This window comes from Salmo salar, chromosome ssa16 (assembly GCF_905237065.1).
Source record: "Salmo salar chromosome ssa16, Ssal_v3.1, whole genome shotgun sequence".
In the NCBI taxonomy this organism is placed as follows: domain Eukaryota; kingdom Metazoa; phylum Chordata; class Actinopteri; order Salmoniformes; family Salmonidae; genus Salmo; species Salmo salar.
This window is the reverse complement of record NC_059457.1, coordinates 46,607,126-46,621,374: the sequence shown is the minus strand read 5'-3', so window position 1 is coordinate 46,621,374 and position 14,249 is coordinate 46,607,126. Positions and strand designations below refer to the sequence as shown.

Here is a 14,249-nt window from a genome sequence, read left to right as displayed (position 1 = left end):
TACCAAGAGGACATTGAATGTTCCCGAGTGGCCTAGTTCCAGTTTTTACTTATATCGACTTGAAAATCTTTGGCAAGACTTGAAAATGGCTGTCTAGAAATGATGAACAACCAACTTGACAGAGCTTGAAGAATAATGAGGAAATAAATTTGCAAGAATTTATAAAAGCATGTTTTCATTATGCGGTATTGTGTGTAGACAAAAAAATATGTTTAATTCATAAAAAAATAATAATAATCAGGCTGTAACACAACAAAATGAGGAAAAAGTCCAGGGGTGTGAATACTTTCTGAAGACACTGTACTAGGCCATCCAATTACGACAAGTCAAGCAGACTGTACGTGAGGGATAACACCAGCGCGTGTGTGTGATTAAGTATGTTTGTGTGTGTGTGTGTGTGTGTGTGTGTGTGTGTGTGTGTGTGTGTGTGTGTGTGTGTGTGTGTGTGTGTGTGTGTGTGTGTGTGTGTGTGTGTGTGAAATCAGACTGCTCACTTTACAAGGTTAGCAGTCTCCAGTTAGCACAGAAGGTGTTGTATCCCTCTCCCTAACCGGTGTAATGAAACAAAGAGTCCAGGAGAGATAAGAGTTCCACGGTGACTCAACCTCTTCTAAATCACCTCTGTCACACTGCTCAGCTGACCAATGGCCAAGGGAGTGACCAATGCAGCAAGCCTCTGAGAAGTCGCAGGAAATGAGTTCATAGATCTTTGGATGCTTTCCCCGAGACTTTTTGGAAATTACTGTATAGAGTAGTAAACAAATTTGTCATAGTAATCTTCCCCTCTGATGCTGGATGGTAATTAGAAATAGCAGGAGGGAGGTTGAACTCATTGGACTGCAGATGGCAGGAGGGAGGTTGAACTCATTGGACTGCAGATGGCAGGAGGGAGGTTGAACTCATTGGACTGCAGATGGCAGGAGGGAGGTTGAACTCATTGGACTGCAGGACAGTGGAGTATGTATCTACTAGGATGGTAGTTTAAAAGGCCCTGTCCTCGTGTCCACCTTATCATCCTGTCACAGTTACATGTACACTCCCGAGGGTTTAGGGATGTCATTTCACTAATTACACCGGTGCACGGAACGAGTGCTAGACAGTGCACTTCCCGAGCCACCAATGTACCCTTTATGAAAGTGTGCATTTCTGAATAAGTCCATTAGTCTTACAGGAAAATTCCACCAAATTGGTATTTGTTTCATTAGTCCATTATTGATATAGTCCCAAAATGTTTTGCATGTCAGCAATCAAGTTATATGTAACTTTCAAAATACAAAAATACAGCCGGTATGACGCAAAACGCATCCTTACATGACGCAAAAAGCATCCTGACGTGACGCAAAACGCATCCTGACGTGACGCAAAACACATAATACCGGCTGTATTTCTGCTGTAGTAGGACTAGTGATACACACTCACAGGTAACTGGTAAAGAGTCCTAGTAGTCCTTACCTTTGTCCAGGGACCTCTCCAGTGACGGTTTGGGCGAGGCTATCTTCCTGACCAGGGTGAGGTGGACCGTCTGGCCTGTCTGCTTCATCACCTCCAGAACCTCCTGGTTAGTGAAGCCCTGCAGGCTCACCCTGTCCAGCTGGCACAATGAAACAGGCCAAAATTACTTCTCACCCTTGTCCCCGTAAACTCTTGACTTGGGGTTTATGACATTTTTCTATTTTAAGCAGGTAAGACAGTGAGAACACATTTTCAATAGAAACCTGACCTGACAATGAAGAACCAGTATGGTTGTGTTCTAGTGTGGTGTATGGTTGTGTTCTAGTGTGGTGTATGGTTTGTGTTATAGTGTGGTGTATGGTTTGTGTTATAGTGTGGTGTATGGTTTGTGTTATAGTGTGGTGTATGGTTGTGTTATAGTGTGGTGTATGGACGTGTTATAGTGTGGTGTATGGACGTGTTATAGTGTGGTGTATGGACGTGTTATAGTGTGGTGTATGGACGTGTTATAGTGTGGTGTATGGACGTGTTATAGTGTGGTGTATGGACGTGTTATAGTGTGGTGTATGGACGTGTTATAGTGTGGTGTATGGACGTGTTATAGTGTGGTGTATGGACGTGTTATAGTGTGGTGTATGGACGTGTTATAGTGTGGTGTATGGACGTGTTATAGTGTGGTGTATGGACGTGTTATAGTGTGGTGTATGGACGTGTTATAGTGTGGTGTATGGACGTGTTATAGTGTGGTGTATGGACGTGTTATAGTGTGGTGTATGGACGTGTTATAGTGTGGTGTATGGACGTGTTATAGTGTGGTGTATGGACGTGTTATAGTGTGGTGTATGGACGTGTTATAGTGTGGTGTATGGTTGTGGTTGTGTTATAGTGTGTTGTATGGTTGTGTTATAGTGCGGTGTATGGTTGTGTTATAGTGCGGTGTATGGTTGTGTTATAGTGCGGTGTATGGTTGTGTTATAGTGCGGTGTATGGTTGTGTTATAGTGTGGTGTATGGTTGTGTTATAGTGCGGTGTATGGTTGTGTTATAGTGCGGTGTATGGTTGTGTTATAGTGCGTTGTATGGTTGTGTTATAGTGTGGTGTATGGTTGTGTTATAGTGTGGTGTATGGTTGTGTTATAGTGTGGTGTATGGTTGTGTTATATGGTTGTGTTATAGTGTGGTGTATGGTTGTGTTATAGTGTGTTGTATGGTTGTGTTATAGTGTGGTGTATGGTTGTGTTATAGTGTGGTGTACTCTCTCGCAGTCTCTCGCGCGCTCTCTCTCTCTCTTGCACTCACTCACTCTCTCTCTCGCACTCACTCTCTCTCTCTCGCACTCACTCTCTCTCTCTCGCACTCACTCTCTCTCTCTCGCACTCACTCTCTCTCTCTCGCACTCACTCTCTCTCTCTCGCACTCACTCTCTCTCTCTCTCGCACTCACTCTCTCTCTCTCGCACTCACTCTCTCTCTCTCGCACTCACTCTCTCTCTCTCGCACTCACTCTCTCGCACGCAGTCACTCTCTCTCTCTCTCGCACGCAGTCACTCACTCTCTCTCACTCGCACTCTCACGCACTCTCTCTCACTCGCACTCTCACGCACTCTCTCTCACTCGCACACACACCTTGGGGTTAATGAGGGTTGCGCTCATTAAAAGCTGATTAATGGTCTCACCTCTATGATCCTGTCATAGATCCGGATGTTTCCGCTCTGCTCAGCGGCACTCCCAGGAACCACGTTCTTCACAAACACCCCGACCGCGTCTAGGAGAGAGAGAAGGGGGGTGGAGAAAGTGAGACAGACGGAAGGTAAGAATGAGAGAGCAGAGAGAGAGACCAAGGAGAGGGGAATAGAGAGACAAGATACCATCAAAACAATACATCTCAAACAGTGTCAACAATACTGGATCGGAATACAAATCGGGGCTAGAGGACTAGGATTAGGGGCCTGGGTTAAGGGTAAGAGGCTAGGGGACTAGGATTAGGGGCCCGGGTTAAGGGTCAGAGAGGTAGGATTAGGAACCTGGGTTCAGGGTAAGAGGCTAGAGGACTAGGATTAGGGGCCTGGGTTAAGGGTCAGAGAGGTAGGATTAGGGACCTGGGTTCAGGGTAAGGGGCTAGGGGCTAGGGGACTAGAATTAGGGGCCTGGGTTAGGGACCTGGGTTAAGGGTAAGGGGCTAGGGAGCCAGGAGTTGACATGGTATTGGGCATCGGCCTACCGTCGCAGGTTAAGGAGTTGAATCCGATGATGGTGATCCCCAGGCTCTGGCCCTCCTTCTTCCTCAGAGGCACTTCATGGATCTCATAACCCTCCAGGTTGGGCTGGAAAACCATAGAGATATGCTGTACATGTACTGACGTTCTAATGTCACGGACATATTCACCACAATATGTAGGGCAGTAGAGGGGCAGGGGTCACAGGAGAAGGTGTGTGCATGTCTAGGTTTGTGTGTGTGTGTGTGTGTGTGTGTGTGCGTTCCATCCTCCTGTCTCACTCACCGTCCTGCTGACCCTGCTCTGGGGTTCGAATTCAGCGGGTAAGGCAGAGACGGGGCTGGCGGCGGGCGGGGGAGGGGGCGGCGGGGAGGTGGAGTGCTGTCCCGAGGGGTCACGGGCGATGAGCATGCGTACGTGGCTCCCGCAGCCCTGCAGCACCTTGACCACCTGGTCGCTGGCCAGGCCACCTGTGGGGGTCTCACCAATACGCAGGATGTGGTCACCTGTACGCAGGCGCCCATCCTATAGGGGGGGAGAGAGGTGGGGGGAAAGAAAGAAAGAAAGAAAGAAAGAAAGAAAGAAGACAATGTTAACATTTGTACAAACTGGAAATATGAATAATACACAATGCATTATAGTTAAGTTCAGGGTCTAGCAAAAACAGCAACCTACATGTATTTCACCATTTCTTACAGAATGGTATTATTTGCCAGTGGTGTAAAGTACTTAAGTAAAAATGCGTTAAAGTAAGTCGTTTTTTGGGGTATCTGTACTTTACTATTTATATTTTTGAAAACTTTTACTTCACTACATTCCTAAACAAAATAATGTACTTTTTACTCCTTACATTTTCTCTGGCATACAAAAGTACTAGTTACATTTTGAATGCTTAGCAGGACAGGAAAATGGTCCAATTCACACACATCAGGAGAACATCCCTGGTCATCCCTACTGCCTTTGATCTGGCAGACTCACTAAACACAAATGCTTCGTTTGTAAATGATGTCTGAGTGTTGGAGTGTGCCCCAAGCTATCCGTAATTAGACTTTTACTCAAGTAGTATTTTACTGGGTGACTTTTACTTTTACTTGAGTAAAAGTAAAGATACCTTAATAGAAAATTACTCAAGTATGACAATTGGGTACTTTTTCCACCACTGTTGGTTGCTAGTACATGAAATAACTACCCCAAAAATCTGCTCATATTCAACATTTCGCTTAGTTGGACCATTTGATCATTTCAGCCAATGTGGTCCAACGCATTTTACATCCCACTTGAACAGGCTAGTCCCACCCTGGTCTGGGCCTGGCCCTGCGGTACTAAGCTAGGAAATGTATTCAACGACTCGCAGGTCAAGCAGAATAAACTCAGCGAGGGAAAAAGAGGAAAAAGTAAAAAGAGAGGGGAGAACAGCATCCTTTGTGGAAAGAGGGATGAAAAGTGTTTGATGCATAACCGTGGTGCAGGATATCTCCCCAACTTCTCTCCCTGGGTCTGTGCATGGGACAACGGGGGCGCATTGAAGCCAGCCCTGGCCATTAAACATTGAAATGGGAAACGCCAGGGTCTAACAAAGCCCCAATTTTGACAGCTTTTTTGGAGCATAAGATCCAGTGATGTGTGAAATGCTGCACTGTGCCTTTTGAACAAGCAGGGTTTTGTTGCCCAGCCTGGGCTCTCTTGGACATTCAGAGAGAAAGAGAGAGAGAGAGAAAGAGAGAGAGACAGAGGGAGAGAGAGAGAGAGAAAGGGAGGGTGTGGTAGACAGAGAGAGAGAGAGAGTGAAAAGGAAAGGAGGGAGGGGTAGAGAGCGAGAGAGAGAAAGAAAAAGAGAGGAGTGGTGCAAAGCGGTTTCAGAAACAAGGGACAAGGTTTTTTAAATCCAGATCACTCTTGGATAACACTTTCTTATAAAAGGTTATAACCGACAAACAGTTTTTTTTTACAAATCAAATGACATGTTCCCATGTTAACTCGCTGAATAACTGAATACATCCCAAGCTCACAAAATGAAGGACAAAAGCAAAGCGTTGAGTGGGAAAAGAAAAGAAAGGGTCTGTTTGGAAATGAGCATCGGCTGTGTCAGGGACTTTGTGCATCTGTGAATAAACCTTTCGCGAACATCTCTGTAATTGCGAACAGAAAAGGGGTCCTTCGAGCCGGACGCAGGCCTAGCGTGCTCTGTGTAGCCAGGATGTAATCCCCTTACAAGGTGATCATTTTTTTCCCTCCGGCTCAATGGCTATTATAATGTAACTAAGCCCTTTGTGGGACACGCTCAGCATTAATTCAGCTAAACTGGTGGTTACTATTCATAGGGGATGACCGGTCTGTTACCAAAGGATCAGAAGGAAGAGCGAGAAGGAAGCCCTGAGTATGTAATGGTTTAGTAGGCCTACTGCGGAGGACTGTTTGAGCAGAGGAACACAGTATTAGCCATGGCAAAATGCATAGAATTGCAGAAAATGTGCTTTAAAACTGCAAAATAGTCTCAGTTCCATGATAAACTATAGATAATTGCTGGAAATGAACTTCAAAATTGCTAAATTGTCTCTCAGATAAAAATAAATAAATATATATTGCAGAAAATGTGCTTTACAACAGCAACATTTTCTCTACGCCACCAAGATACCTTTCTAGGTAATAGACTATGTTAGAGTTTACACTTCCTCTTCCAATGAACTGTGGTAGACAGTTTCATATTGAAACAGGACTCTGGTTCCAAATCTATTCATTTTAAAATGTTGATTACTTCTACTTGCCATTATCATTCACCTGATAAGAAGTGATCATTTTTTGCTGACATACGATGGGGGTCCCTGTGTCGCCAGTTTGCCGGAGTATGGGTCCCTGGTCAAGAAAAGTTTGAAAATCCCTGTCTTATTGGACCAGTTCAGATTAGACCGTTTTCTTCTATTTAGTGCCTAATGAACACAACCCAGGTACCAGTCTTAGCAGACTGCTTTGTCTGTTAGCTTTGATTGTTTAGAGTGTATGTAATGTCCAGTATTGTACCTTGTCAGCCACACTGTTTGGAACCAGAGTCCTCACCACCACCCCAGTGGCCTTGCCTCCAACAATCCCAAATCCCAGGCCCGAGCCGTCGTTCAGCAGCTCGATCTCCTCCATGTGGCCCCACTGCTCCTGGACGCTCCATAGAGGAAGAGAAGGAGATAAAGAGAAGACAGCGTGAATGATTCGTGGATATAACCCAATATATAGCCTAAACTGGGCAGGGATCGGTGGATATACAGTGGGGGGAAAAAGTATTTGATCCCCTGCTGATTTTGTATGTTTGCCCACTGATAAAGAAAGGATCAGTCTATAATTTTAATGGTAGGTTTATTTGAACAGTGAGAGACAGATTAACAACAAAAATATCCAGAAAAACGCATGTCAAAAATGTTATAAATTGATTTGCATTTTAATGAGGGAAATAAGTATTTGACCCCCTCTCAATCAGAAAGATTTCTGTCTCCCTGGTGTCTTTTATACAGGTAACGAGCTGAGATTAGGAGCACACTCTTAAAGGGAGTGCTCCTAACCGCAGCTTGTTACCTGTAAAAAAGACACCTGTCCACAGAAGTAATCAATCAGATTCCAAACTCTCCACCATGGCCAAGACCAAAGAGCTCTCCAAGGATGTCAGGGATAAGATTGTAGACCTACACAAGGCTGGAATGGGCTACAAGACCATCGCCAAGCAGCTTGGTGAGAAGGTGACAACATTTGGTGCGATTATTCGCAAATGGAAGAAACACAAAAGAACTGTCAATATCCCTCGGCCTGGGGCTCCATGCAAGATCTCACCTCATGGGGTTGCAATGATCATGAGAACGGTGAGGAATCAGCCCAGAACTACACGGGAGGACCTTGTCAATGATCTCAAGGCAGCTGGGACCATAGTCACCAAGAAAACAATTGGTAACACACTATGCCGTGAAGGACTGAAATCCTGCAGCGCCCGCAAAGTCCCCCTGCTCAAGAATACATATACATGCCCGTCTGAAGTTTGCCAATGAACATCTGAATGATTCAGAGGACAACTGGTGAAAGTGTTGTTGTCAGATGAGACCAAAATGGAGCTCTTTGGCATCAACTCAACTCGCCGTGTTTGGAGGAGGAGGAATGCTGCCTATGACCCCAAGAACACCATCTCCACCGGCAAACATGGAGGTGGAAACATTATGCTTTGGGGGTGTTTTTCTGCTAAGGGGACAGGACAACTTCACCGCATCAAAGGGACGATGGACGGGGCCATGTACCGTCAAATCTTGGGTGAGAACTTCCTTCCCTCAGCCAGGGCATTGAAAATGGGTCGTGGATGGGTATTCCAGCATGACAATGACCCAAAACACATGGCCAAGGCAACAAAGGAGTGGCTCAAGAAGAAGCACATTAAGGTCCTGGAGTGGCCTAGCCAGTCTCCAAACCTTAATCCCATAGAAAATCTGTGGAGGGAGCTGAACGTTCGAGTTGCCAAACGTCAGCCTCGAAACCTTAAATGACTTGGAGAAGATCTGCAAAGAGGAGTGGGACAAAATCCCTCCTGAGATGTGTGCAAACCTGGTGGCCAACTACAAGAAACGTCTGACCTCTGTGATTGCCAACAAGGGTTTTGCCACCAAGTACTAAGTCATGTTTTACCATTAAAATTATAGACTAATCAATTCTTTGTAAGTGGGCAAACGTACAAAATCAGTAGGGGGTCAAATACTTTTTTCCCCCAATGTAACGCAAGATATAGCCTAAGCAGGGCCGTGATTGGTGGATATAACCCAAGATATAGCCTAAGGGGGGCTGTGATTGGTACAATAAAGAAGCAGTGATTAAAGGCTACTGGTCCAGTTTAAGGATAAAACACAGATGTAAGTATTACAGCTTTTTTTCAGGTAAAAATATCAGGTAATCCTGATTAAATCGAGGGGAAATCACATCTCCAATGACAATGCATACATTTGTGCATACATGTAGGATGGTACAGCAGGTAAATTGACTAGAAGCAGCTCTGAACATTTAGTCTGGCCCCAGCCAGAGTCGAGCCTTATTATTTATCAGTGTGTACGTGATCTGCGATATTAACTTAACCATGGTGTCTAACTGCGCATGGCTGTGGAGCATTATCAGACCAACTTTTAATGGTTTTCACTAAACGTTTGAAATACAAACGAGCAGCAGAGGCTGATTAATGTCCAGGTCAGGGAATCCCTTGTGTCCTGTTGTCTAGCCCCCGTTACTACCTCCTTGATCACACACACACACACACACACACACACACACTCCCCCCAGCCTAATCACAACGACGTCTCCTCCTAGGCTCTTTATTAACCAACCAGCAGGCTGCAATCACAGCAGCTCTTTTTCTTATTGCACAGCGTTATCTGATAGTTAACTTCCTGTGCAGTTTGCTCTCTATCTAATGAAACCTTACTGTGGTTTCTTACGTACTGCAGCCTCTGGGGAGACAAAGCTTTTCTACCCCTCCTGCTCACTGCTTATCCCGTCTACAGAAAAGACTAAGAGCCATTGCCCCAGATAAGAAGTGGCTCTTCACAGTCAGTAGGGCTGGTTTTCGTCTATAGCTTTCAGTGTTGCCTGTTTCCTTACAAGTGGAGATGTAAGCAGGCTTGGTTAAGTTCAATAAGCAATTTTGTGAAACAACAGATTCCATCAAACTTGTTTGACAATTTGGACGGTCTGTGTGAAGATGTCTTACTCTGAAAATAAGACACGTTCTTGATTTTTTCCAACTTATGGGTGATTCACAATATATACTGTATATCAACAACAACAAAAAAGTTCTCTAAAAAAGGCTTTGTTCACAATTAATGGTCAACACACCGCATTTCAAACAGTCAGGAATAACCTAATGAATTTAGGGCTTGTAAAATGATACCAAGGCTAAATATAAGCCTTCCACAACCATAACACCCACTAATAACTGTATTAAATTTACCATAATAGTTTAACCTGCTGTTTTGAAATAATTCCTGATCTGGCTTTCAAGTCTATGTCTATGAAAATGTATTTTTAGACACAAATTTAACCAGAACCATGCACATTCACTAATAATGATCAACTTCTGGTAGCAGGCATTATAGAAAATTAACACAGGTCTCATCAACAATCTCTCAAGTACAAGCCCATGTGCTACTTAGGAGCCAGCTAATCTCTGTATTTAAGGTCTAGACAACTTGGATCTATATGTTTTCTAACAAGGTAGAACTTATGAACACACCCTCCTGTCTGTCTCCAACTGTTTGAACAACAGCCTGTTTACATGTTGAAATCAAGTGGCCTACCTGGATAAGACGCTTATTTTTCAGAATGAGAATGAGTTGCCAATTCCTTATTATTATTATTGTTGTTATATGTGTCAAACTGCTTTGCTTTATCTTAGCCAGGTCGCAGTTGTAAATGAGAACTTGTTCTCAACTTGCCTACCTGGTTAAATAAAGGTGAAATAAAAAATAAAAAAATATATATAAATGAGTATTTTTACAGTCATTGCACATTTATAAACACAGCTTAGACAGCTAGCACAGCAGGAGACTAAAATGCAGCTAGCAGTACTTGGTACCGCAATGCCATGGGCGACAAACACATTTTTCACAATCATGGTAATTGATCCTGCCGTTTTAGTAGGGTTTGCTCTGTTCTAAATTTTAGGAGTTGATACTTAAAAAGCTTATCGTTGGAGGGGGAAGAGATCGATTCTGTTGGAACCAAACTTCAAATGCAAAGAGCGAGATGAAATTGCTTGTTGTCAGAGAGGAAGACGTGATCTTTCGTCTTTGTTGTTGTGAGTGGGAGGGGCTTGGTGTCTGTGTGTGTGGGAAGGTACACAGTGCACACAGCACAGAAGGAGGAGGGGCTTGGTGTCTGTGTGAGTGGGAAGGTACACAGTGCACACAGCAAAGAAGGAGGAGGGGCTTGGTGTCTGTGTGAGTGGGAAGGTACACAGTGCACACAGCACAGAAGGAGGAGGGGCTTGGTGTCTGTGTGAGTGGGAAGGTACACAGTGCACACAGCACAGAAGGAGGAGGGGCTTGGTGTCTGTGTGAGTGGGAAGGTACACAGTGCACACAGCAAAGAAGGAGGAGGGGCTTGGTGTCTGTGTGAGTGGGAAGGTACACAGTGCACACAGCACAGAAGGAGGAGGGGCTTGGTGTCTGTGTGAGTGGGAAGGTACACAGTGCACACAGCACAGAAGGAGGAGGGGCTTGGTGTCTGTGTGAGTGGGAAGGTACACAGTGCACACAGCACAGAAGGGGGAGGAGACGAGGACAAAAAGACAAACGCTCATAAAAAATAAACACATTTTGATTCTTGCGATATAGAAATTTGTAACATTGCAGTAAATCATACATTTGAATTAATTGAATTTATTCTATATAAAAATCTCCCAGCCCTACTAAAAACTCAACAAACTCAACATCCAGCAAGTAGATGTCTACTTGCTGGTTTTACAGTATTCAAAAAGACATTCTGTGGCTTAGGCTAATTCATTTTTTAACTTGTTCTCAACTTGCCTACCTGGTTAAATAAAGGTGAAATTAAAAAAATAAAAATAAAAATGTAGCACCGAAATATGGTATGTTTATATACTACTGTGTTAACATGACAATGGAACAGAGTCTGAATTATCATAAAACAGAATTATGATTGTCAGGACATTAAATATTCACTAGACATCATGAAATTGAATTAAACACACTTCATTAAAGGAATGAAATACAAAATATATTACAGATATTCTCAACCACACATACAAAACATTATCCTGATTACAAGGTTTGTCCTAAAATTGCATGTCCTTCCATATTGACAGTTCTGCCCCATGAGAACGTTACAGAATTATTAGACAAACAGAGAGTCTGGGTTAATGACAGTTTTAATGAGAAAGCCATAATGAGAACGTGGATTCCAGGCACTCTGTTTCAGGAAGAAAATAAAAAAACTGTTCTACTGTGAGCCTGTGACAACATGGCTTCTAGATCATTCATCTCTGGAGTAGGAGTGCTGAGCTAGGATCAGATCACCCTTGTTGATATAATACGATTTATCATGACTTAAAAAAACTAATCCTAGATCAGAACTCCTACTCTGACACTGTGAATAAGGCCTCTCATTTCAGTGTAGAAAGGGATAACGTCAGACTTGTTTCAAGGAACTTAGGGTTCAAGATAACGGCAACAACCTCTAGAAGCCATGTTCGGTGAGAATGACGAGTACGAGGTCAGGTGGGTGTATGAGAGCGAGCAATGCACCAGAGCAACAGACTGTACAATCTGCCATTTCAGGCATGGAAGGGAACGAATCCCTGAAGCCAACCTAACTCAATATTTTCTCAGCTTTTCACAATTAGAGAGCCGGTTTGGATGGGCAGGGGAGCTTGTTTAAAGGGGAGAGTAGGGATTAGGAACATTTGTTTTTAAGGGGAAGAATCAGTTAATGGGTATCGGGGTTGAGAGGGGCTCATCGTGCGGAGTTCAGGTTGCCTGTGGAGTTCCTCAAGAGGAAAGAGGAGATCATTTGTCAGTGTGACAGGGTCCTGTACAGACGGAAAACAATGACAGAATAAACACGTAATAAACAGGATCGCGGCAGAGCGATTTGACATCTGATATACAGTACCAGTCAAAAGGTTTGACACACCTACTCATTCAAGGGTTTTTCTTTATTTTTACATTGTAGAATGATAGTGAACACATCAACACTATGAAATACCACATATAACATATATAACATATAATATATATGTTAAGTTTTGAGGGAGCGTGCAATTGGCATGCTGACTGCAGGAATGTCCACCAGAGCTGTTCCCAGAGAATTTAATGTTAATTTCTCTACAATAAGCCGCCTCAAATGTTGTTTTAGAGAATTTGGCAGTAAGTTCAACCGGCCTCACAACCGCAGATCACATGTATGGCGTCATGTGGATAAGAGGTTTGCTGAAGTGAACGTTGTGAACAGAGTGCCCCATGGTGGCGGTGGGGTTATGGTATGGACAGGCATAAGCTACGGACAATGAACACAATTGCATTTTATCGATGGCAATTTGAATGCACAGAGATACCGTGATGAGTTCCTGAGGCCCATTGTCGTGCCATTCATCCGCCGCCACCACCTCATGTTTCAGCATGATAATGCACAGCCTCATGTCGCAAGGATCTGTACACAATCTCTGGAAGCTGAAAATGTCCCAGTTCGTCCATGGCCTGCATACTCACCAGACATGTCACCCATAGAGCATGTTTGGGATGCTCTGGATCGACGTGTACAACAGCGTTTTCCATTTTCTACCAATATCCAGTAACTTCGCACAGCCATTGAAGAGGAGTGGGACAACATTCCACAGGCCACTATCAACAGCCTGATCAACTCTATGCAAAGGAGATGTTTTGAGCTGCATTAGGAAAATGGTGGTCACACCAGGTACTGACTGGTTTTCTGATCCACGCCCGTATCTTGTTTTAAAGGTATCTGTGACCAACAGATGCTTATCTGTATTCCCAGTCATGTGAAATTCATAGATTTGGGCCTAATGAATTTATTATAATAGCCTGATTTCCTCATAAACTGTAAATCGGTCAAATCTTTGAAAATTAAGCATGTTGCATTTATATTTTTGTTCAGTATATGTAATTTATATTGGCTTTTCAGGAGTTGGTTATTCCCACATTTTAAGTATTTATTGTCAGGTTTTTCTGACAAATCAGAACGGAGAGAGCTAATAGAGGGAGTGGTGCCAAGCTGACACTTAAACATTTTAATAAAGAGACTCAGCGCCGGCATCTGGGTTTTTGTAGAAGCTTGGCTCGGGTGACAGATAGTTAGGCCGGGGAAAACGGCAATAAAAATCAAATCCAGACATCAGTCTTTTTTTTAAGCCAGCGTTCCATTAAACAACCTCAAGAGAAACAGCACATGAATAAAACACAAGGCAAAAGCAAGGCCCAGGCTTGATACAATGCAGGATATGGCCTTGATCCAAACAGGATTAAAAACAACAGGAGTAGTGAAATAGCCCACGATAATGACCCAGAAATAGGCACTACATTATCATAATGGTTGGAACTAGGCAGCCTAACTCGTCTGTGTCGTATCCTTTGCATTAAACTAAGATTTGGGCGTCTGGCAATCGTTTCTCATATTTTTTCCCCCGATAATTTTTTTTCAGGAAAGATTTCAGAAGGCTTTTCTTTGGGGTTATTTAATTAAACTTGTGGCGGGTGGAGCTGGTTCTGTTTGTTGTCGCAGCTTCAGGTTAATCATGTCGATCACCCCAGTGTTGATCTATCCCAGTCTCGTTTTCACCCGCTCACGTTTATTTTCCGTCCGTAGGAAAACAGAGGGGTCAGCCAGTCTGTGTTGCTTTTCCTTCTACTCCTCCCTTTACTTGTCAGTTCTGATGTAAATTACCACCCATTTTAGCCTATTGAGTTGAATGGTAATTATGCTTTGTTAATAACCACTGCTCTTTGCTTAAGTATGGGTCACCCTACACCGAATAACCATAATACGATTAAACCTCATTTAATTGTTTGAATGAAAAAATGGATCCACTAAAAACTGAG

The 14,249-nt window shown here is 43.5% G+C and overlaps 1 protein-coding gene across 3 annotated transcripts in view; it reads right to left on the bottom strand.

Annotated features, from left to right (window-relative positions):
• The window catches only part of LOC106574041 (inaD-like protein), a 119,509-nt gene that overhangs the window by 90,359 nt on the left and 14,901 nt on the right, over window positions 1-14,249 (bottom strand). For all 3 annotated transcript variants that reach the window (XM_014149556.2, XM_014149560.2, XM_014149559.2), the window contains exons 7-11: window positions 6,685-6,813; window positions 3,952-4,191; window positions 3,672-3,774; window positions 3,127-3,215; window positions 1,453-1,591 (exon numbers count right to left, since the gene is read on the bottom strand). In XM_014149556.2, coding sequence (XP_014005031.2) covers window positions 1,453-1,591; window positions 3,127-3,215; window positions 3,672-3,774; window positions 3,952-4,191; window positions 6,685-6,813 — 700 coding nt within the window. The remainder of the gene's footprint in view (window positions 1-1,452; window positions 1,592-3,126; window positions 3,216-3,671; window positions 3,775-3,951; window positions 4,192-6,684; window positions 6,814-14,249) is intronic.